Source organism: Podarcis tiliguerta (assembly GCF_965153285.1).
Source record: "Podarcis tiliguerta genome assembly, chromosome: 9".
In the NCBI taxonomy this organism is placed as follows: domain Eukaryota; kingdom Metazoa; phylum Chordata; class Lepidosauria; order Squamata; family Lacertidae; genus Podarcis; species Podarcis tiliguerta.
Window position 1 is genome coordinate 74376936 of NC_139542.1, and position 23247 is coordinate 74400182.

The following is a 23247-nucleotide window of genomic DNA, read 5'->3' on the forward strand; positions in this document are numbered from 1 at the left end:
TAAATAGCAACACCCTAGTGGTCCCAGGTCCTAAGGAAGTTAGATTGGCTTCAACCAGAGCCAGGGCCTTTTCAGCTCTGGCTCTGGCCTGGTGGAACACTCTGCCTCATGAGACCAGGGCCCTGAGGGATCTGATTTCTTTCCGCAGGGCCTGTAAGACAGAGTTGTTCCGCCTGGCCTTTGGCTTGGAGCCAATTTGATTCCCTCCCCCTCTTTTTTCTTTTCCTTTCTCCTCCTGCGATGAGGCTACATTTTAATATTTTAATGTTTTAATGTTTCAACATTTTAATGTTGTATTTTAATTTTGTTTTTAAGTTGTAATCATTCAACTTGTTTTTATTATTGCTTGTAAGCCGCTCTGAGCCTGGCCTTGGCTGGGGAGGGCGGGGTATAAATAATAATAATAATAATAATAATAATAATAATAATAATAATAAATTAATTATCCTTATTCTACTTGTTAATTAATTGCAATTCTGTTACAATAGATTTTGGCAGCTTGATGACTCAGGTCTTTAGTGCTGAAACGTTGGATTACCGGAACAACGTCCGAGCACTGAACCACTGCTGTATCAAAAGTGGACTATTTATTACTGCGCTTGCAATTGTTTAAGATAAAATCTAATTTGGGAAAGAGAAGAAATGAGCACTGAACCACCAACATATTGCAAGTGAACTCTTTATTTACTGTGTTTGCTGTTAAGATAACACTGATTTGGGAAAGAAACTTTTGCCATTTTTATGGATGTTTATTTTGTTTACAGGCAGTTGCCTTGGTGATATTATCTTGTGTAGATTGCAGCAGTCATTGTATCCCCACCCCTCTGTCCACTATTTTATTGGTAGTATTCCCTCCATTGTAGCGGGTGCGACTAGATGACCCTTGGGGCGCCCTTACCTTCTCTTCGTGCATGTATATTCAGGGCTGTCATATGCCCGGATTTTCCAGGTCATTACCGGGATTTCTGGGGAGCGCTTTGGAGAAGTCAATACTGTATAAGAATAGGGTTTTTTTTGGGGGGGGGGAGGGATGTTCCTTAAAAAGCTCAGCAACTTTCGGGGTGTCAAACCCAATAAACATACCTAAGAAGGAGAGAAAGAAACGCGCAAGTAATTCTTTGGGGGGGGGGTTGTGCGTGTGCTAACTGTGCTTGTTTGGGGGGGGGGCGGACTGGGGCTTCTTGCAGGAGGTCTTTCCGCCCGCAGATCTTTGCGCAGCGCGCCGCGGCCACTCGGGGCGGCGCCTCCTCCTCCTCCTGCTCCTGCTCCTCCTCGGCCGCCGCCGCCAGAGGCTCCGTCCTGGCCGAGGCATGGCGGGCTCCGGGCGGCGAAGCCTCCTGCTGCTGCTGCTCCTGGGGCTGCTGGCGGGGCCGGGCGGCGCGGGCGGAGCGCCTTCCCCGGGTAAGCGGGACCCGAGCGGGGCCGGCGAAGGGAGGCTGGCCGGGATGCCTGAGGACTGGGGCCGGCACGGGCTTTGCTCAGTGGGCGATGATCTTCCTCGCAGAGCGATCCATCCCCCGGGCGGGCGGGACCGGGGCATCCCTTCCGTCTCCCAGGTGCCACCGGACACGGGGCTCTTTTGGGTGCAGACCGGGAAATAGTGGTGCCCAGTCGTGCCCTCGCGGGGGGGGGGGGGGCTTCAGAGCCCGGGGTAATGCTAAAAACGGATAAAGTAACTTTTATGGAAATGCGTGTTTCTGTTTTGTGGGATGATACTGGAACAAGTGGGCACCGTAATCGGGGCTGAATAGCCTCACCCTATATTTGTCCACTGGGAAGGAAGCCGCCCGGGCTTTCCAAAGGATTGAATCCCAGGTAAGGGCATTGCTCTATATGTCTACTCAGAAGAAAACCGCGTTGAGTTCAAATGCTCCTTGTTCCCAAGTAAGTGGCTAGAGTAAGCAGTGGGTTGGCAGCATTCATATCCCTTGGAATTATGACAAAAATGCAGAGATCTTTGCTGGTCCAATTATATTTTTAAAAGGCTTCTGGGTCAATATGCACATAACTGCCATAAATTGGTTGCTAACTTGTGAGAGTGAAGGAAGAGCATTTTGTACAGTTTCATATAATTCAAGCAATCCTCATGGGTCATTTTGCTCAGAATTATGATAAAGTAGGATTTTAGCAGGGGAGTATTTGACAAAGGTCCGTATAGTTAAAGCTATGGTTTTCCCAGTAGTGATGTATGGAAGGGAGAGCTGGACCATCAAGAAGGCTGATTGCCGAAGAATGGATGCTTTTGAATTATGGTGCTGGAGGAGACTCTTGAGAGTCCCATGGACTGCAAGAAGATCAAACGCATCCATTCTGAAGGAAATCAGCCCTGAGTGCTCACTGGAAGGACAGATCGTGAAGCTGAGGCTCCAAGACTTTGGCCACCTCATGAGAAGAGAAGACTCCCTGGAAAAGACCCTGATGTTGGGAAGGATGGAGGGCGCAAGGAGAAGGGGACGGCAGAGGACGAGATGGTGGGACAGTGTTCTCGAAGAGACCAGCATGAGTTTGACCAAACTGTGGGAGGCAGTGGAAGACAGGAGGGCCTGGTGTGCTCTGGTCCAGGGGGTCACAAAGAGTCGGACACAATTAAACGACTAAACAACAACATTTGACTTTTCCCTATCCATAACTGCCCCCACCCCCATTTTGGGCAGGGCAATTGCCCTGCAAAGACTTGTCAATCTGACTTTTCTAGGCTAACTTTTACAGTGGGCTGTTTTTTTGTCTTTACAAAGGGATGATGGATACTGGAATTTAAAGCTAATAGTGGAAGGTGGTTGTTTTGGTTGGGGATGAGAATCCTGCAGGCATTTAAGTGGATACAGGCTTGTGACATGTTATATGCTGAATGTTTCCTTGCTTTGGAGAGATTTCTGATGATTTAAGGCTTATTTGAAGGACAATTGAGGGCTTTGAACATTGGCATTGTAATCCTAGGGAGACAATGTGGAAGCAGATTTGCAATTCTGTTCTGCAGAAAAAACTGATGATGCTGTGACTACACTTCATTCTGGTTTTTATTCATACATAATCCCTCTTACCTATTTTATTAATGTATGTTTATATATTGAACATTCTCTGCTCTCGTACATATTTATGTCCCTTCCTTTACCTTGTTAAACACAATCAAGCAAATTTATAAGCATATTGCTTTTTGCCCATCTTACACAATCATAATGGTAAATTTAACATATTTTCTTGCTTCCTTATTCCTATTTTGCTGCTACTGTTCTGATGCTGCTTCCTATACATTTATGTGGGGCATGGGAATCTTCTTCAGGAGGTACACAGAATGGATCTCTAAATAACTAACCTTCCAGAAATAAGTAGAACAGAAGTTAGTTTAGAAATGCACAATAAAGCAAAACAAAAATGTACGCAAAAACTGAAAGCATTAGGATTACAGTGGAAAGACTGGCTATAGAATCCTGTAGACTCCAGCTCGGTAAAAATTTTGTTTTATTGAATGTATTTGAACTGCCAGGTATTCTTGCCAAGTAGTTGGGAAAGGCATTTAATAAATAAAAAGAAAAATGAAGTATGCATTTTGAGTCATAATAGCTAAATTGTGGAAATGCAGTATTTAAGCTTCCTTTCTGTGTGAGGTGATTCGAAAATACTGTCTCAAAACTTTTGTTCAGTTTTAATGCTTGGTGTGATGTGAAGAAGAAAAATATTGAGAACATCAAGTTGAGCATTTTAACATTTTAATTTAAAAAAATGCAAAGATGGGAGACTGAATATTGCAATGGAAGAAATGCAGTGATGCTTCTAGTCAAACTTCTGTTTCATGACATCAGTTACAACAATAGTATAAATCTGGTTGTTTGCCTTTGTCCTTCTGCTCCATATGAATCGGGAGAGAGAGTTGAGCTAGACTGGTGCTTGGAGATGGAGATGGGCTGGATGTGCCTCAGTAACGGAAGCTGAATCCTGAAAAGACGGGGTGCTCTGCCTTCCAGGCCCTTGAGTCTAGGAAGTGGGGAGACTGCCTGTTCTGGATGGTTTTACTCCCCTGGAAGGAGCAGGTCCGTAGATTGGGGTTGCTTCTGGATTCATCATTGTCAGAGACTGGGCATGCCCATTTCAAGCTTTGTCTGCTTTGCCAGTAATGCCCCCCCCCCCTTTGATAGGGATGACCTGGCCACTATATTTCACACTGCAGTAATCCAATCTGAAATTTACTAGTGTGCTTTATATGGGCTGCTCTTGAAGAGAACCTAGAAACTTCCATTGGTCCAAAATGAAGCCGCCCTAAATGACTTAATATTTGGCAAAACACACCTTTCCATACAGACTTGACCCTCTTGGGTGTTAAGACCAGCAGATGGGACTTTCTCATACCTAATTCTGTAGCTATGAGGCAACAGGTGGGAGTTTTCTGCTTCTCGCGGAGTTGAGAGGTGCTGAGGTCCTATGGCTTGATTACTGGATTTAGGCTCCAATCCCTGTTAACCATGAGTACAACCTCAGCCATAGGTATTGTCAAACTCAGTCCCACAGTGCATTGGATAATGAACTAGTTTGCATGGTGTTTTCCACTCTAAAAGTGATTTATCACATTTGGGGACAGGAAGGCTTGGCAGGGGGTTGGACTCGATGACCCTTGTGGTCTCTTCCAACTCTATGATTCTATGATTCTAAGGCTGTTGAAATGAGGTTGCAATCTCAGCATAAGCCCAGATGAACTCAGTAGAACATACCGTTGTACATTGGTTCTCAAACTTAATCCATTCCGGAAGTCCGTTCCAAAACCAAGGCGTGCTTTCCCATAGAAAGTAATGCAAAATGGATTAATCTGTTCCAGACTTTTAAAAACAACCCCTAAAACAGCAATTTAGCATGAATTTAACATGGTCTTTTACGAGACCATTGATCCATAAAATGAAAGCAATAAGCAATGTACTGCAGTCACACAATCAATCAGTAGCTGAACTGGGTTCTACACAGTCACAAAAACAAAACAAAAAAGCCGCAAAAACACAAAATAGCAAAAACAGACCTCAAAACAGAAGTGTGGCACTCAAATCGGAAGCGTAACACTCAAAACGGAGCACATTCGGCTTCCAAAAAAAGTCCGCAAAACACTAACTTCTGGGTTTGCAGTGTTTGGGTTCCAAGTTGTTTGAGTACCGAGGCGTTTGAGAACCAAGGTACCACTGTACTAGAACACCACAGAGAACTCTGCTGGAAATTCCATTTGTAAGGAATTGCTTTAAACTGGCACCGGATTGGTGTGTGTGCCAGTTAAGATTAAAAAGTAATGTGCACATAATCCTTCTTGCAATACTGCAGAACTGCTTCATATATAGCTGGCTCTGAAATGCGGTTTACAAACTGTTTGATTCAGCCATAAGTGATTATGCTTCTCTGCAGATGCTTATCCTCAAGCAAGAATATTAAACGTTTTTGAGAAAGGAGATGCAGCTGCTAGTTTCAAATATGAATGCTTTTCTCCTGTGGTTTTCCTTTGATTGTCTCATGCTCTACTTCTAATAATGCAAATTTTCCAGTAGGCTACAGAGAAATTAGAGCAAGAGGAGTGCTTATGTAACTCCCCAAATGAGAATGCTAATATGGATATGTTGGCAATGATCACTGTGAAAGCCAGCGGAGCTGGCAATACAATTCTGTGTAGCTGGCACTGGAAAATAGTTGTTTACAGTACAGTGCAGCTATAACAGATTATGTACCTGCACACAACACAGGCCTTGCTGCATTGGAGACTTGATTTTGCAACTCTCTAGGAGTCTGAAAGCTGTCCCTAATTTGCATATATATTTACATAAAATGTCAATTTGCATTCATAAACTTCACAAAATAGACAAACTATGTGTGGCTATAATAGGTATACCTTACAGCCATCTTACTTTGCATCCTTCTTTCTTTTTTCATATTGTCTCCTTTGACCTCTTTGCCCCCATAACAATTGCCTTCTGGGTGCACTGATTAAAACTCAACAGCTTGGTATAAAAATGTTCGTATGTATGTATGTATGTATGTATGTCATTTTGCACTGAATTCCCTATGAATTCCCTGTGAATACATCTTAGTCAGCATGATTTCAGCACCTCTTAACAGATGGCTGGTGAAATTCACAAGGGGACCTTTCTAAAGCTTGCCTGTATGACAGCCGACCGCAGCATTATTGCTATTGCCAGACAGCTTGCAAGGCCACAACTTGAATAATTGTCCTTACATTAATGTCTACAAAATGCCAACTGCTTTCCAAATAATTCAGAAGGGAACATTTCTCTGCTCTGTTAAGCCCTTAATCTGAGATTGCCACTGCACAGAGGGGAAGGAAAGCTATAACAGCCACCAGCGTATTGAATAATATAGGACTATGGATGAAAGATGCAGCGTGTCAGGGTAAATATGGAAACCATGGAAAGGGAGGAGGGGAAGTCACCAGAGAAACAATTTACATTTTATGTTAAAACATGTTAAGATTTTGTGTGTGTGTGTGTGTGAGAGAGAGAGAGAAATTAATAAGATTTTTTAATTAAAAAAAAGGCATAAACATACAACCCAATTGCATTCCTTGTAACAACCAAGTACAACTTATATTTCCCACTGGTTCATTGCCAAGCTTGCAAGGTGTTGTTGCTGTTGTTTTATCATTTATACCCTGCCCATCTGGTTGGGCCAGCTGCTCTGGAAGGCCTCTAATGCATATAGAAACACAATAAAACATCAGCATAAAAAAAATCCCAATCTAGGGCTGCATTCAGATGTCTTCTAAAAGTTGTGTAATTCTTTATCTCCTTGGCATCTGAGGCAGCGTCTGCTGATGTTTACCTATAAATTCTGTTTTCAGTATCAAACTTTTATAGCATTTTGAACACTGCCGTTGTGGTAAATTTAGGATATGAGCCAAATTTAGCAGAATATTATGGTGTCAGCACTCACATTTTCTGCATCTACTGCTGCTGTTGGCTTTCTCAAATTGCTCCAGGTTGCATAAAGTGATTTTTCAGCCAGGGTGGTGGCAGTGGTGAGGAAGCTAATATTTCATGGAAACTACCAGATTTATATACAGTGTTACCTTGAAAGTTGAACAGAATCCGTTCCGGAAGTCCATTCGACTTCGAAACCAAAGCTCCTGCAGCCAATCAGAAGCCACGTCAGATGTTTGGGTTCCAAAGAACGTTCGCAAACCAGAACACTCATTTCTGGGTTTGCCGCTTTCGGGAGATAATACGTCTGAGTACCAAGGCGTTTGGGATCCAACGTACGACTATACAAACAATAGCGTGGATTTCTCTGTTTTCTCTCAGTTTTTCCAGGTGTATTTCAATAAATGGTGTATAGTACAGACTATGGAGTATCTTAGACAAAAATTGATAATGTGTGAAATTGAAATGGTTGAAGTGAGAGTAAAATATTTTCATGACAGAGCAGCTGTTAGTTACAGGGGTAACTGGTCCGCATTACACTTGAACCAATGTTAGCATTAATCAAAGTCAGCTGAATCAAGTCCACTTCTATCTATGGTTGCCAATTTTTCTTTGGTGCCAACTGTGGTTAGCAAAAATGCTATTGCCTCCATAAGGCTGACCATAGCTACGTCCAAAACCGAAAGAGAGAGCGAATGTCCATGCAAACCAGGAGGTGTCAACCCACACCTCCAAACTATAGTTAGCGAAGTGTTACTTTTCCTTGCAGTGTGATTTACATGGAGGAGAATGACACAGGATGGTTAACAGGGTGTGTCGGGTCATAATCTATGGCCACAAATGCAATACACTTCCCAATCTGTAAAGACCCTTCTTACGGAGCTCCCACGTAAATGGGAGATTGCCTGTACTTGCCCTTCTCATCCACTGAATTGTTGCGCCTTCTCTGGAGAAGGAAAAACTTAAACACAATGCAGAATTCCCCAAAAATACACTAGTGGCAATTGTATTTCACCCAGCAGAGCTTTACTGCTACTGAAGGCAGATGAGCATAATGGTCACAAATCCAATACATTCAGGATTGGTACATTCCATAAACAATCCAGTTGCAGCACCTACAAAAACTTATAACAAGACTAAACCATAAGGCTAAGCATGCTATGTACAGAGCACCACACCAGAAGGAAGAGAGATAGAAAGAAAGACCGACCCATGCTCCTTCTGGCCTATATCAGCATGACCTTAACAGAAAGGGATAAGAGAACCAGTTTACGTCAGCTGTACTTAACTTCTCTGAAGGTATAACCCAAACATCATGAAGCTACTTTCACACAGAGAAGCTTCCAGAAACCTATTGAATGAATTTGAATAGGAAAGATCTCTACACATTAGATCAATACTTTCTGCACCAAGAAATGCAAACTGACATGACTATCATGCCCATTTTTACCTTACTTGTATTAAGTCATAAGTCAAATTTGAAAAAGCATAAATTGTTGCTTCTTCTTTCCTCCTATACAGGCAATTCCCTGTTTACACGGGTTGTGTTCCATGTCATCGTGTGTGTCAGTGGGGCGGGTGTAAGCCTACCCCGTTCCACCCCTTTCCAGGGCCAAAAATGGCGTACACGTCCGTGGTCACGTGCCAATCGAGCACGTGCAAAATGGTTGCCATCTGTATACAAAGAAGGAGAATTGTAATGTTTGTGTTACCTCTTTTCCATCTGTACAGGTATGTCTGAACCTTCCTTTATTGCTAAAAGTGAAGACCGTCTGTTTAAATACTTATTTGAAGATTATGAAAGATGGGTTCGCCCAGTAGAGCGTCTGAACGACACAATCAAAGTGAAGTTTGGCCTTGCAATTTCACAGTTAGTGGATGTGGTACGTTGGAAACCTCTGCTGTTTGCTCTTTAAATAGGCATGGTAGCGTAAAGTAGTTGCTTGTCAGAAGCACATCGTCCGAACAGCATCCCTGGCTTTTTCACAGAGCCTCTTCTCCTCATAAAGAGGATGCCATAACGCCACACAGGGTGTTGGGGTTGCAAAGGTTGTACGTGTGTCACTTGCTGTTGAGAGGATAGGAGGAAGGAACCATGCATTCATATGCTATCTGTTCACACAGGCCTGGTTTGCATGTTATAAAAAGCCAGAGTTTGCTTTAAAGCATGGTTTAATCATGAATATGCCTTTTGCTTATTGTGTCCTCTCGTAGCTCATACAAGCCATACTATGCCTTCTTGTGTTGTCTAAATCCAGTCAGTGGTTTATTTGTTTCAAATAAACAACTAGTTGTAAGCTATAAATAAACCAGCATTCATTCTCAGGTTATTTCTGACTTACCACTTGGTAAGCCTGGGTTAGGAAGACACGTCAAGCAATCGTATGGCTTCTTTGAGCTGCGCAGGAGAGGAGCGGTTGCGCAGGAGCCTGTGCAGCAAGGGAGAGGCATGGTCACAATCCAGCCCTGGGTTAAGAGGAGCTTATTCTGTCCTGTATCTGAGGCCTCTGGGTGTAGACATAAGTGGGAGAGTTCCGGCACCTCTTTTTTTAAAAGAAAAATAGCACTGTATGAGATGATTCTCTCAAGCAATTATCTTCAAAGGAACTTGATTTCTTGTAGCTGCCAGACTTTCTTTTGCACAAAAATGGAATAACTTAAATGATATGTCTCTCGAGTTGTGGTATAAAAACTTATTGAACCTCACAACTGCTGAAAAGATAGCCGACGTGAGTCATGTGATGCAAGGGTAAGAACCAGTAGAACAATTGGGACTTTTATCTTGTGTTTCAAACAATGATCTGCACGACTTCTTACCTGCACCTAAAAAAAAAAAATCCTGTCCTGAATATGTTAGTTTAATAAACCTGTGTAGAATTGTACTTACCATTATTATGTAAGTATTTCTCTGATGACTTTCCATACTCTTGTGTTGAAAAATTAAAAAAAGCTTTTGAAAAGGAAAGAAAAACTTTCCAGCCAATAATAAATAGATTAAAGTTCCTCCAATGCCCCAGAGCAACCACAACATAGTGTTAGTCTGGGGCATTTTGGGAAATTCAGGTGTCAGCCTGGAGCCTGCCCTGGTGAGAGCTGTAGAATATATGCCATATGTTAATTGACCGCTGTCTGGAAGTGAGAGAAGTGTACTGTCATTCATATAAAATGCTTTTTTCTCTCAATAGGATGAGAAAAATCAACTGATGACAACAAATGTTTGGTTGAAGCAGGTGAGTAGTATATTAGGAAAAAGTTTGGACTGTAACCATGATGTTGGGAGGGATGTTGATCTATACAGTTCGGTTGTGACTGAGGTGTATTATTCAGTGTAAACTCAAATAACCAGGTTGCTACAGTGGTGATGAAATCCTATGTACACTATTCTGGGAATAAATCCCATTTAATTCAGTGGTGCTTATTTCTGAATAGGCCTGTATATAATTGCACTGTAAAGTAAACAAATTAGTTTATCAATTAATACTATCTTTACTCTCTTTGTAGGAATGGATTGATGTAAAACTGAAGTGGGACCCTAAAGATTATGCTGGAATAACATCTATCCGCGTCCCTTCAGAGTCTATATGGATCCCAGATATTGTTTTGTATGACAAGTAAGTATTTAATGTTTTTTAACACAATTCTTACCGTTCCAAAAATTAAAGAGTGAAATAATTTGAATAAGTTGTATTTTGAAATTGCTAGAGTTGAGAGCATCTTATTTTTTGAAATGATATATTTGGCACGATAGCATGGCATTCATGCAGAATTTTCAAATGAGAGTAATAGTTTCAAACCATGAAATATATTATTTTTGCTGGAGAGATGTATATTCTTCAGTTATGTGTGCGCATTGCAGTAGTCCAAGAGATAACCAGAGCATGCACCACTTTGGCGAGACAGTCTGCAGGCAGGTAGGGTCTCAGCCTGTGTATCAGATCGAGCTGATAAACATCTGCCCTGGACACAGAATTGACCTGTGCCTCCATGGACAGCTGTGAGTCAAAAATGACTCCCAGGCTGCGCACCTGGTCCTTCAGGGGCAGAGTTACCTCATTCAGGACCAGGGAGTCTGCCACACCAGCTCGCCCCCTGTCCCCCAAGAACAGTACTTCTGTCTTGTCAGGATTCAACCTCAATCTGTTAGCCGCCATCCATCCTCCAACTGCCTCCAGACACTCACACAGGACCTTCACCGCCTTCACTGGTTCCGATTTGAAAGAGAGGTAGAGCTGGGTGTCATCTGCATACTGATGAACACCCAGCCCAAACCCCCTGATGATCTCTCCCAGCGGCTGCATGTAGATGTTGAAAAACATGGGGGAGAGGACAGAACCCTGAGGCACCCCACAAGTGAGAGCCCAGGGGTCTGAATACTCATCCCCCACCACTACTTTCTGAACACAGCCCAGGAGGAAGGAGCGGAACCACCATATAACAGTGCCCCCAGCTCCCAGCTCCTCTAGACGGTCCAGAAGGATGTTATGGTTAATGGTGTCAAAAGCTGCTGAGAGATCCAGCAGAACTAGGAAACAGCTCTCACCTTTGTCCCTAGCCCGCCGGAGATCATCGACCAGCATGACCAAGGCAGTTTCAGTCCCATGATGAGGCCTGAATCCCAACTGAAAGGGTCCGCTTCTTCCAGGTGTGCCTGGAGTTGTTCAGCAACCACGTGCTCAATCACCTTCTCAATCAAATGGAAGATTTGAGACTGGGCGATAGTTGGCCATATTGGCATCACCTAAAGTTGGTTTTTTAAAAAGCAGTTTGATAACCGCCTCTTTCTTTTTCTTTTTCTTTTTCTATATATATATAAAGTTTTCTATTTATACAACAAGAAAGACAAACAAACAAACACCGAACACAAATACCAAACCATACACTAATCACAAAAACAACCATAGACACACAATACTCCTAGCAGACAATAAAACATCTATTGGTCTTAACACTAAAGACCCGACCTCCCGTCTATTCCATACTTCATATTCATATTACTTATTGCCCATACACATTTTTTCTTATAATTAAACTTATTCTCATTAAATCTAATTTCTTATATCTACCTTACAACTATTACAGAAGTTCCTCGAATGCTGCAACAGAATTTAAACTACTATATTTATTTTTCAGATATTCTTTGAAAACCTCCCATTTAGAAACAAATTCCTGTTTTGATTTATTCTTTATTTTTTCTGATAAACCATCTAATTCAGCATATTCTGTCAGCTTTTGGATCCAATCTTGAATAGAGGGGATTTCATTACTCTTCCATTTTGCTGCGATCAAAACTCTTGCTGCCGCCGTGGCGTATAAAAAGATACCCTTCCTCTTTTGTGGAATATCCAGATCTGTTATTCCTAGGAGGTAGGCCTCTGGTTTTTTATTGAAAGAGATCTTTAGCATTTTTTGCAGCTCTGCATGTATACTCTCCCAGAATGCCTGTATTTTCCTACATATCCACCACATATGGAAGAATGTTCCTGAGTCTCCGCATCTCCAACAATTACTTGATACATTTTTATACATTTTTGAAAGCTTCCATGGTGTTAGATACCATCGATGTTGCATTTTTTGAAAGTTCTCTCTAATCGTGTAACAATTTGTGAATTTCCAATTGATCTTCCATAAATTTTCCCATTGGGCCATGGTTATTGAGTGGCCAAAATCCTGGGACCACCTCACCATTGCCACTGTTTCCTCCTCCTCCTTGACCGTCCAGTCAAGGAGGAGTCGGTAAGTTTTGGAAAGGGTTTTTCTTTTAGAATTTACAAGATCAGATTCAAATCGGGAAATTTCTGTTGAGAACCCCTTTTGTTTGTCAGATTTAAATTTTTCAAATAACTGATGGTATTGGAACCAGTCTGAAATGTGGTCTCTTATTTCCTCAAAGTTTTTTAATTTTATTTGGTTATCTTCATTTTTTAGAAGTATTTTATATGTTGGCCAGCTTTCCTGAGTATTTTTCCGTTTTACTGCTATGGCTTCTACTGGAGAAGTCCACCACGGGATTTTAGGCTCCATCAGGTCTTTATATTTTTCCCATACAGCAGAGTGATTTTCTTATTATATGGTTGGTAAAGTTTTTATGAATTTTCGCTTTTCCATATATTAGGTAGGCGTGCCATCCCCAGCGGTTGTCAAAACCTTCCAGGTCCAAGAGGTCCGAATCCTGCAACGTGCACCAATCTTTTATCCAGGTGAAACAGGCTGCCTCGTAGTAAAGTTTTAGGTCGGGTAGGGAAAAGCCTCCTCTCTCTTTTATGTCTATTAAGATCAGGTGTTTAATCCTAGGTTTCTTCCCTTCCCACAGGAATTTGGAAATTTCTCTTTGCCATATCTTGAGACAACCTGCTTCGCCCAGTATTGGAATCATTTGAAATAAAAAGATTAATTTTGGAAGCACATTCATCTTTATAATGGAAATCCTACCCGGAAATGTTAATTTTAGTGTACTCCAGGTTACCAAGTTTTTTCTAATCTCTAACCAAGTTTTGGTGTAATTATCCTGGAATAAATTTATGTTCTTGGGGGTGATCCAAATACCCAGGTATTTCGCTTTTGAGGAGATTTTCAGGCCCAATGTTTTTTCTAAATCGTCCTTTTCTTCTGTGGTTACATTTTTAACAAGCATTTTTGTTTTTGTTATATTCAGCTTAAAGCCTGCCACTTCTCCGAATTCTTTAATCAATTCCAGCACTCTTTTCAGACTTTCTTTAGGGTTTTCAGTCATAACGAGTAAATCGTCCGCAAAAGCTTTAATTTTATATGTTTTGTTTCCCAGAGTGATGCCTTTCACAAGCTGATCCTTTCTTATCTGGTTGTTCAAGACTTCCATCACCAAGATAAATATCAGTGGTGACAGTGGGCAGCCCTGTCTAGTTCCCTTGTTTATTTTGCACTCCTCAGTAATTCTTCCGTTGATGATCAGTTTTGCATATTGTTCTGTATAGATGGCATTTATTCCTTTACAAATATTTTCTCCCAGTCCGATTTCTTCCATTAATTTTTTCATAAACTTCCAGGACACATTATCAAAAGCTTTTTCAGCGTCCACCAACATAATAGCTGCTGATTTGTCAATTTTAATATCCAAATATTCTGATACATTAATCACACATCTAATGTTGGATTGCATAAATCGTCCGGGGAGAAATCCAGTTTGATCTTTATGGATTATCTCTTTCAGCACCATTTTTAATCTATTTGCAAGAATGTCTGCGAATATCTTGTAATCGTTATTTAACAGTGCGATGGGTCTGTAATTGGCCATATTTGAGGCATCTGTTCCCTGTTTGTGGATAAGCGTAATAAAGCTATCCTTCCAGGTTTTCGGTAGCTTTCCATTTGCCAGAATATTATTCATTAGGTCTTTCATGGGAAGAAATAATACTTGTTCTAACTTTTTATAGTAATTAGCTGGGAGACCATCTGGGCCCGGTGTCTTTCCTAATTTTGATCTCTGTATAGCTTGTTGCACCTCCATAGCTGTTATTGGTGAGTTCAAGATTTCAGTTTTTTCCTTAGGTATTATTGGTAGTTTATTTTTGCCCAGATAATCAATTATTTTTTCTAGAGTCTCTGGACCTTCTTTATATAGTTTTCCGAAAAAACTAGCAAAGTTTTTACTAATTTCCTTCGGTTCTTGAATCCATTTGTCTTCAATTTTAATTTTATTGATAATTCTATCTTCCTTTTTCTTCTTTAGTTGCCAGGCCAAAAGTTTGCCAGGTTTATTTGCAAACTCAAAATTTCTATGTCTCAACCATTTTATCTTCCATTCTATCTCTTCATTTATTATCATGGAGAATTGCGTCTGTAAAATTTTTATACTTTGCTTAATTAGTTCATCATCTGGTTTTTGAAAAAGGATCCTTTCCTTTTTTCTAATTTCCTCCCATATCTCCATTTTTTTCTCCTCCTTTATTTTCCTTTGGAATGCGTTTTGTTGGATAAAGAAGCCTCTTATGACGGCTTTACCCGCATCCCAAACCGTCTCTGGATCTACTCCTTGATTTAAGTTGAACTTAAAATATTCTTCTAAGATTTGCTTGGCCTTTTGCACAGTTTTTTCATCGTTTAGCATACTCTCATTAAGTTGCCACCTCTTAACCTTTTCTTCTTTTCCTTTAAAGTTAACCCAGACCGCGCTGTGATCTGAAATTGTCCTTGGATGAATTTCTGCTTTTGTAATATTATTTAATAAATCCTTTGTTGTCCAGATCGCATCGATTCGTCCCGCCGATTTATGTGGCTCTGAGTAATGTGTAAATTCTTTCTCTGTTGGATTTTTAAACCTCCAAGCGTCAAACAAATTCAGGAGTTCTATTAATTGGAAAAATGTAGTTGGGAGTTTAATCTGCCTCTTTTCTTTCTTCTTTATTGTTCTGTCCATGCTTGGATTGACTACTCCATTAAAATCTCCTAATAATACAATTTTTTCCCTTAAATATTCTATGACTTTTTCTTCCAGGAATTGATAGAATTCAGATTTTCTTTCATTTGGTGCATAAATTCCAATAACTATCACTTTTTCATTATTGATCTTAACCTCTATAATCACTGTTCGACCTTTTTCATCATTGTAAAGCAGTTTTGGCTCCAGCTGAGGTTTTACATAGATTACCACCCCTCTTTTTTTTTTTCTTTACTTGATGTAATAAACTCAAGCCCCAATCTTTTATTTATTAATACTCTTTTATGTTTTTCCGCTACATGGGTTTCTTGCAGACAGATTAAATCATATTTTTGCTTAACCAGAATATGTTCCACCTTGTTCCTTTTTTATTTTTCATTTAGACCATTTACGTTCCAAGTAATAAATTTATAATCCATACTTTATTTCTTATGATATGTCAACGGGTTTAATGAAATAAAAATTTAGAAATTACACATTCAAGGTCTCAGTCTACTTTTAGTAAATTCCCTTCTTAGATCTGTCTCCTAACTCTCAACTGTTTGATCAATTTCCTCTGATTCTCCCAACAGTTGCCTTTTCCCTCCGAGCTCTTTCCGATACTTTCTCCAGAATTTGTCTGCGTCTAGTGCCGACAAGCACTTTCTACGTTTCCCTTTAAAGAAAAAGGAGATACCTTCAGGGTAACCGCCTCTTTCAGTGGGTCTGGGAAGGCTCCCTTACAGAGAGAAGCATTCACCACCCCGCGAAGCCCTTCTCACCCAGCCCTTCTCGGCTAGCTTTTATAAGCCAGGATGGGCAAGGATCAAGGAGACAGGTGGTTGGTTTCACTCGTCCAAGCAGCCTGTCTACATCCTCGGAGGTAACAGATTGGAACTGATCCCATGCAATTTGACTAGACAGGACTCTGGCACTCTCCCGCCCCAGCCCTGCTCCCAAGGTGGCATCTACCTCTTCCTGAATCTGAGCGACTTTATCTGCAAAAAACTTTGCAAAATCATTGCAGGAGATCATGTGGCCCATACTGGGCCCCGATGTAGCAGGTGGTTCCACTAAATTGCGTACCACCTGAAAAAGTCTCCTGCTGCTGTTTTCTGCAGATGCAATAGAGGCGGTGAAGAAAGTCTTCTTCGACGTCGCTACCGCCACTTGGTAGGCTCGACATTGAGCTCTAACCCGTGTCTTGTCAGCTTCAGAATGGATCCTCCGCCACCGGCGCTCTAGCCGTCTCAACGATTGTTTCATTGCCCTCAGATCCGTGGAAAACCACGGGGCTGTCCGGGCTCCATGCAATTGGAGAGGGCACTTCGGAGCCAAACAGTCAATAGCCCTGGTTAACTCCACATTCCAGCGGGCCACCAGGGAATCGGCTGAAAGGCCATCAACATGGGATAAAGCATCCCCTACTACTCTCTGGAAACCATTTGGATCCATTAAGTGGCGGGGGCGGACCATCTGAATTGGTCCCACCTCCCTGCAGAGGGGATGGGTCGCAGAGAAGTCCAGTTGCACCAGGAAGTGATCTGACCATGGCACTTCTTTCATTTCGCTTTTACTTAGTGTCAGATCACCAACATCCATAGAGGTAAACACCAGGTTCAAGGCATGTCCGCGGCTATGGGTTGGGCCAGACTTATTCAGGGACAGCCCCATGGAGGCCATGCTTTCCATGAAGTCCCGAGCGGCCCCTTGTAAGGTTGTGTTGGCATGGATGTTAAAATCCCCTAGGACAACCAAGCTAGGTGTCTCCAGGAGAACATCCGCCATGACCTGAAGCAGCTCGGGCAGGGAATCCTTGGTGCAGCGGGGAGGTCAGTACACCAAAAGGAATCCTGTACTGCCCCTATGGCCCAACCTCCAGAACATGCACTCAGAAAACTGGGTCTTCCCAATAGGACGCCTGGTGCAAACTAATGACTTCCTAAAAATCACTGCAACCCCCCCTCCCCATCCACATGACCTGGGTTGCTGTGCGTAAGAGAAACCTGGTGGACAAGCAGCAGCAAGGACAGGCCCATCTGCTTCATCCAACCAAGTCTCTGTCACATATGCCAGGTCAAATCCTCCATCCACAATCAGGTCGTGGATGGCAGTGGTTTTATTCATCATTGACCTGGCATTGCACAGCAACACTTTCAGGTCATGTGGGTTTCCCCTGCTGATTCCAGTATCCTTCTGGTCAGGACCAGACCTGGAGGTAGGGATAGTCCTAAGACAACGACTAAACCTGCCTCCTCGGTAATGACATGGTCTGGTATTAGCGTAGCTCCTCCTCCTGCCCATGATCACTGAGAGGTTGTTCCAGTTTATCCCCCCCCCCCCCCCCGTGGGACCCACTCCCCAGCAGCCCTGACCCCTCCCCTTAAGAACAAAAAAACCCCTTAAAAAACCCCAAACAAACCACAATAAAACAATACAAACAAAAAACTGTAAAAATTACAAATACATCAAAATCAAACAAATTCCCAAGCCCAACCAAACATCCACCCCCACATACAAAAAAATAAAAAAGGAAAAAGAAAAATTTAAAACATTCTAAAAAGAACTCTGCACCCCTCCAAGTCCTCCTGGACAGCAGCAGAAGTAGCAGCATCCGTCCTTGTCAAGCCTGTCAGGCCCCGCCCTGGGCCAGGTGGTGAGTGGCAGGAGCGGGGCCCTCAGGCACTTACTATAGGTTTAAGCCGAGGAAGGGGTCACTCCTTGAAATAGGTGTCTTCAGAAAGTTTTGGAGCTCAGCTTTCCTCTGTGTGCTGGAAATGCTGCCACATATAAACTGCAGAGCTTTGCGTGCGACCTTAGCAGCCATAGCATATGGGGGCCTCCAAAGTAGTCTCAGGACTGATCAGGCCGCTTAGAGTCCTAGAACTAACTCTTACATGAATTTGCAGGAAAGAATAAAAGACCTTTATTATGGCTCTTGACATCCATAACCTTCAGCATAACTTGGTATAAATCAATTAAATATATTACAAAGAAAGAAAGAATGGGTGAAATCGTTCTTCAAACAAATCTTTAGCTTGCAGAAAGCCCATTTAGCAGACCACTTTTAATACAGCAAATGCCTTGCTTGTTGATTTCAAACCAAATATAAGAACCATTCCTTCTTCGCAGTCTCTGAATGTGTATGGGTTCTTGAGCTAGAGTTTTGGGTGACTCCCTGTCTCCATTCCCCATTTGCCCACATCAAAGGGTATTTCGTCTGCCCTTCCCGCCAGTTCTCTTCCCAGCACAAGAGCAGCGGCTTCAAGGTAACGATAGTCTTGCTGGATTGTTAGTGTGCATTGTTTGTTGTTTTCAAACAAAATACAAAAAACCATTTATTTTGACCTCATTCTGTACTGGGTGCCACTGTGAAGAGCGTCACATAAACATCTGAAAATAACCAAGCAAAATGTTTGAGGAAAATAACTTCAGCCTGTTACATTTTAAAATAACTTTTCATTGAATATTTTTTCAGTGCAGATGGTCGTTTTGAAGGAACATCTACAAAAACAGTAGTGAAACACGATGGCACAATTGCTTGGACTCCTCCAGCAAATTACAAAAGTTCCTGCACCATAGATGTCACGTACTTTCCATTCGACCGCCAGAACTGCTCCATGAAGTTTGGATCCTGGACGTATGACGGCTCACAAGTTGACATAATTCTAGTGGATGATGAAGTAGACAAGAGAGATTTCTTTGATAATGGAGAATGGGAAATAGTAATGGCAACAGGAATCAGAGGGAACAGAACTGATGGGTGTTGCTGGTATCCATTTATTACCTACTCATTTATAATTAGACGCTTGCCTCTCTTTTATACACTGTTCCTTATTATTCCCTGCATCGGGTTGTCCTTCTTAACCGTCCTTGTCTTTTACCTTCCGTCTTATGAAGGTGAGAAAATTTCTTTGTGCACATCAGTTCTGGTTTCCTTAACGGTCTTTCTGCTTGTCATTGAAGAAATCATACCATCATCTTCCAAAGTTATACCTCTTATCGGCGAGTACTTGGTATTCACGATGATATTTGTTACATTATCCATTGTAATAACTGTCTTTGCTATTAACGTTCACCATCGGTCCTCGTCTACGCACAATGCCATGGCACCTTGGGTCCGCAGGATATTCCTTCACAAACTTCCAAAACTGCTTTGTATGAGAAGCCACGTCGACAGGTATTTCACTCAGGAGGGGGATGTCATCAATGCGGATGGTGCTGAGGCATCTCGGATTACCTTGGAAGCCGCCCTGAATTCTATCCGATATATTACAAGGCACATTGTCAAGGAGAACGAAGTACGTGAGGTGTGTGTATTAGTTAACATTGCAGTCAACTCTTGAGGCTGGCAGACTGGAACAGCCGCATGTGCCGTTGTGGAGTTAATCATAAGTAAAATCCTTGCCTGCTCATGTCAAATATATCCTGCACTGTAGATATCTCACATTTTCAGGCACCATGATCTCTAATAGAAGTAACAAGGCAACTTTTGCATGAGAATAATTTCAAAGGTGAAAATGGACACTTTCAGAGATAATGCAGAAATCCTTATTTAAAATGTTATGCCTTTGTGGTGCAACAAATAGGCTCCCTGCCCCATTTTAAATCTTATGTGGCTATTTCTTAGGAACAACCATTTCATTATGATATAAAGGGAGCCACAATAAGTTATGTTTGGGGCAATTTAATTTTGCATCTGGCCCAATAAGAGACACAGTCGGGTTTATTCCTCTTTAGTTGTAGTGTGTATACAAATATTCTGGAGTGTATTTCAGAAAAGGTACTGATTTTCTTTCTTCTCTCTCTAGGTTGTTGAAGACTGGAAATTTATAGCTCAGGTGCTTGATCGTGTGTTCTTATGGACATTCCTTCTGGTTTCAATTATTGGATCTCTGGCTCTGTTTATTCCTGTAATCCATAAGTGGGCAAACATAATAGTCCCAGTCCATATTGGAAGCACCAACAAATAAGTGTGTGATGAGGACAAAATTGTACCAATCTTTCTAGAAATATTAATCTTAGAGGTAAATAGTAGTGAAATTATCTGGCACATTTTAATCTACAGTTCTGAAATCTTGGAAGGTGTGGGTTGGAGTTCATGCTTATGTTTAAGCATGGGCCTCTTAGGGCATACGCATTTTCCCCCCTTAAGTGTTAGTTCATTGCTTTCCTGTTAGAGCTCACTGGTATGCCATTGCTGCCTTGATGTGCCCTAAAACCACCTGTGGAATAAGTCAGGGGCAATGTAGAGTAAAGGACACTCCAAATGTAAATACTAATAATAATCACTTTTAAGACCTGCTACCTGCCATCTGCCAGCATTGGGAGGCTACTTCATCAAGCGAACGAGACCCAACTGCTCAGCCCTTGCCTAAGAGGAGTCGGGAGGGAGCTGCTGCCAGGTGTATCACCAGGGAGGAACAAGGAGAAGGAGAGAAAGTTCTCTCTGAACAATCCTGATCCCACCCCACATGGGTGCCATGTTCCCTTCCGCTCCTGCATTGTGTTTCGTAAGCCACATTGAGAGAGGCAGGATATATGAATAATGCAAAACATTTTAAGCCTTAGTAATCCCGTGCAAGGCTTCAGTAAGACAGGACACTATTATAATCCTCAAACGGGGGCTGAGAGTGGGTGGCTTAAAGTAATCTAGCGAGTTTGTGGTCTGAAACTGGCCTGTTCATAGCTCATATTCTTAGCCACAATCTGTATTTATTGTGGTTTCGTGCTTTCACCTAGCTCCAACATACTTTTCTGCAGTGCTTCTGTTGGCCTATGATCCTTTATCTGCCAGGTCTCCACCCCAGCTAATATTCTCTAGAGTCTATTCTAATGTCCACTGCTTGTTTGGACACATAGCACAACACGGCAGGGTCCCAAGATGTAGGCCTAGGAAACCTTCATCCCCTGAAGAGCCAAAGGAATTTATTTTGCATCAGATTCTGAATATGAAATGGGGGGGGGGGTGCTAGCATATATTTACTTTTGTGTAAGTATTTGGGACGGAATGGGTGGAGAAGAGAATGAAGCACATGAGAGCCACAAGGTCTCAGTCTGATTTAGCGTGAGGCTTCTGTTATTTTCAGTTCTACAACACACACGGAAATGTTCAAGTATAAACAAGTTAATGTTTCATCAGTAGATTGCCTTAGAAGACTGGGAAATGTTGGGCTACCTAACAAAATGCATTTCTCCCCTCGGTCTCAATTTTTAATACTTTTGGGGGGGCTGTAGACTTGGGTGTGGAAAATGAATATACAAGCTAATCATGAGGTGTTTTTTATTACAGAAGGTGACTTAGAATCATAAGTTGTAAAGTTGGAAGGGACCCCGTGGGTCATCTAGTCCACCCCCTGCAATGCAGGAATCTTAGCTAAAGACTTATATGTGACATGGTGGCTAACAAGTTATTTTCCTACATGCATGGGCACACTCCGCTATTCTTATGGAGAAAAACATGTTGTGTAAACGGGTCTTAAATTTAACATACTAACAAATATCAAATACTGAAATTAAAAAGTCTCTGAAGATTTGCATGTTATGTCAAAAGAAGAAGAAGACTGTAATGCTGTTTAAAATCACTTTAGAGAAACGGTAAAAGTAGGAAAACCATATCAACCATGGGCTGCAGTCTGTTAGAAATTCATATTTGTGTTTGGCATAAGATAGTGGTCCTTCATGGTTTTGTCTTCTGAGCAGAGGAGGGTTATTAAAGTATCTGGATGAGTCCAGTTTTTAAAGTGTTTTTAAAAACAATTTCCAAGTTTGCCAGCTACGCTAATGCACTTTGGGAGAAATCTTATACTAATATAATAAACTAAATATTGCATTTGGTACTCATTAGTGACATCTGAGGGACATGGGTGACGCTGTGGTGCAAACCACTGAGCCTCTTGGGCTTGTTGATCAGAAGGTTGGCGGTTCGAATCCCTGCAACGGGGTGAGCTCCCATTGCTCCGTCCCTGCTCCTGCCAACCTAGCAGTTCGAAAGCACGTCAAAGTGCAAGTAGATAAATAGGTAGCGCTCCGGTGTGAAGGTAAACGGCGTTTCTGTGCACTGCTCTGGTTTCGCCAGAAGCGGCTTAGTCATGCTGGCCACATGACCTGGAAAAACTGTCTGCGGACAAACGCCGGCTCCCTCGGCCAGTAAAGTGAGATGAGCGCCGCAACCCCAGAGTCGTTCGCGACTGGACTTAACGGCCACGGGTCCTTTACCTTTAGTAACATCTGAAACATGTTTATATCTGACTTTAAATCTCTGTTGTATAATGCATTTTTACTATGCAATGAAGGGTTAATTAAGCATTCTTATTTATTAAGAACCCTACACAGCGTATACTTTTATACGCTCTCATTCCTTTGTCACCCTTTGCTTCTCATAATAATTTGTTTGCTTTTTATGTAAACAGTTGATATTATTTGTTCTTAGCAGGGATGTCATTTCATGTTGCAGAGGGACACAGGTGGTGCTGTGGTCTAAACCACTGAGCCTCTTGGGCTTGTTGATCAGAAGGTTGGCGGTTCGAATCCCTGCAACGGGGTGAGCTCCCATTGCTCAGTCCCTGCTCCTGCCAACCTAGCAGTTCGAAAGCACGTCAAAGTGCAAGTAGATAAATAGGTAGCGCTCCGGTGTGAAGGTAAACGGCGTTTCTGTGCACTGCTCTGGTTTCGCCAGAAGCGGCTTAGTCATGCTGGCCACATGACCTGGAAAAACTGTCTGCGGACAAACGCCGGCTCCCTCGGCCAGTAAAGTGAGATGAGCGTCGCAACCCCAGAGTCGTTCGCGACTGGATCAGAAGGTCAGCGGTTTGAATCCACACAACAGGTGAGCTCCCATTGCTCTGTCCCAGCTTCTGCCAACCTAGCGGTTCAAAAGCATACTAGTGCAAGTAGATAAATAGGTACTGCTGTGGTGGGAAGATAAACAGCGTTTCCGTGCACTCTGGCTTCGGT

The 23247-nt window shown here is 42.1% G+C and overlaps 1 protein-coding gene and 1 long non-coding RNA gene across 6 annotated transcripts in view; one reads left to right on the forward strand and one right to left on the reverse strand.

Annotated features, from left to right (window-relative positions):
• LOC310657931 overlaps nt 1-2568 on the reverse strand; it is a 66076-nt gene extending 63508 nt beyond the window's left edge. Inside the window, exon 1 of the long non-coding RNA XR_014502011.1 lies at nt 2208-2568. This is a non-coding gene — a long non-coding RNA (uncharacterized lncRNA). The remainder of the gene's footprint in view (nt 1-2207) is intronic.
• On the forward strand, nt 1298-22130 carry CHRNA5 (cholinergic receptor nicotinic alpha 5 subunit). Of its 5 annotated transcripts, none has more exons than XM_083399081.1 (6): nt 1298-1401; nt 8631-8782; nt 10085-10129; nt 10401-10510; nt 18770-19601; nt 20103-22130. In XM_083399081.1, exons 1-6 carry the CDS (start codon nt 1311-1313, stop codon nt 20262-20264), a joined length of 1392 nt encoding a protein of 463 aa, XP_083255207.1. In that variant the 5' UTR covers nt 1298-1310; the 3' UTR covers nt 20265-22130. The 5 variants fall into 5 exon arrangements, with proteins under 5 accessions (XP_083255207.1, XP_083255208.1, XP_083255211.1 ...); XM_083399082.1 differs by having other exon boundaries at nt 18770-19592; nt 20103-21555; XM_083399085.1 differs by having other exon boundaries at nt 18770-19471; nt 20103-21555.
• The last annotated feature ends 1117 nt before the right edge of the window (nt 22131-23247 follow it).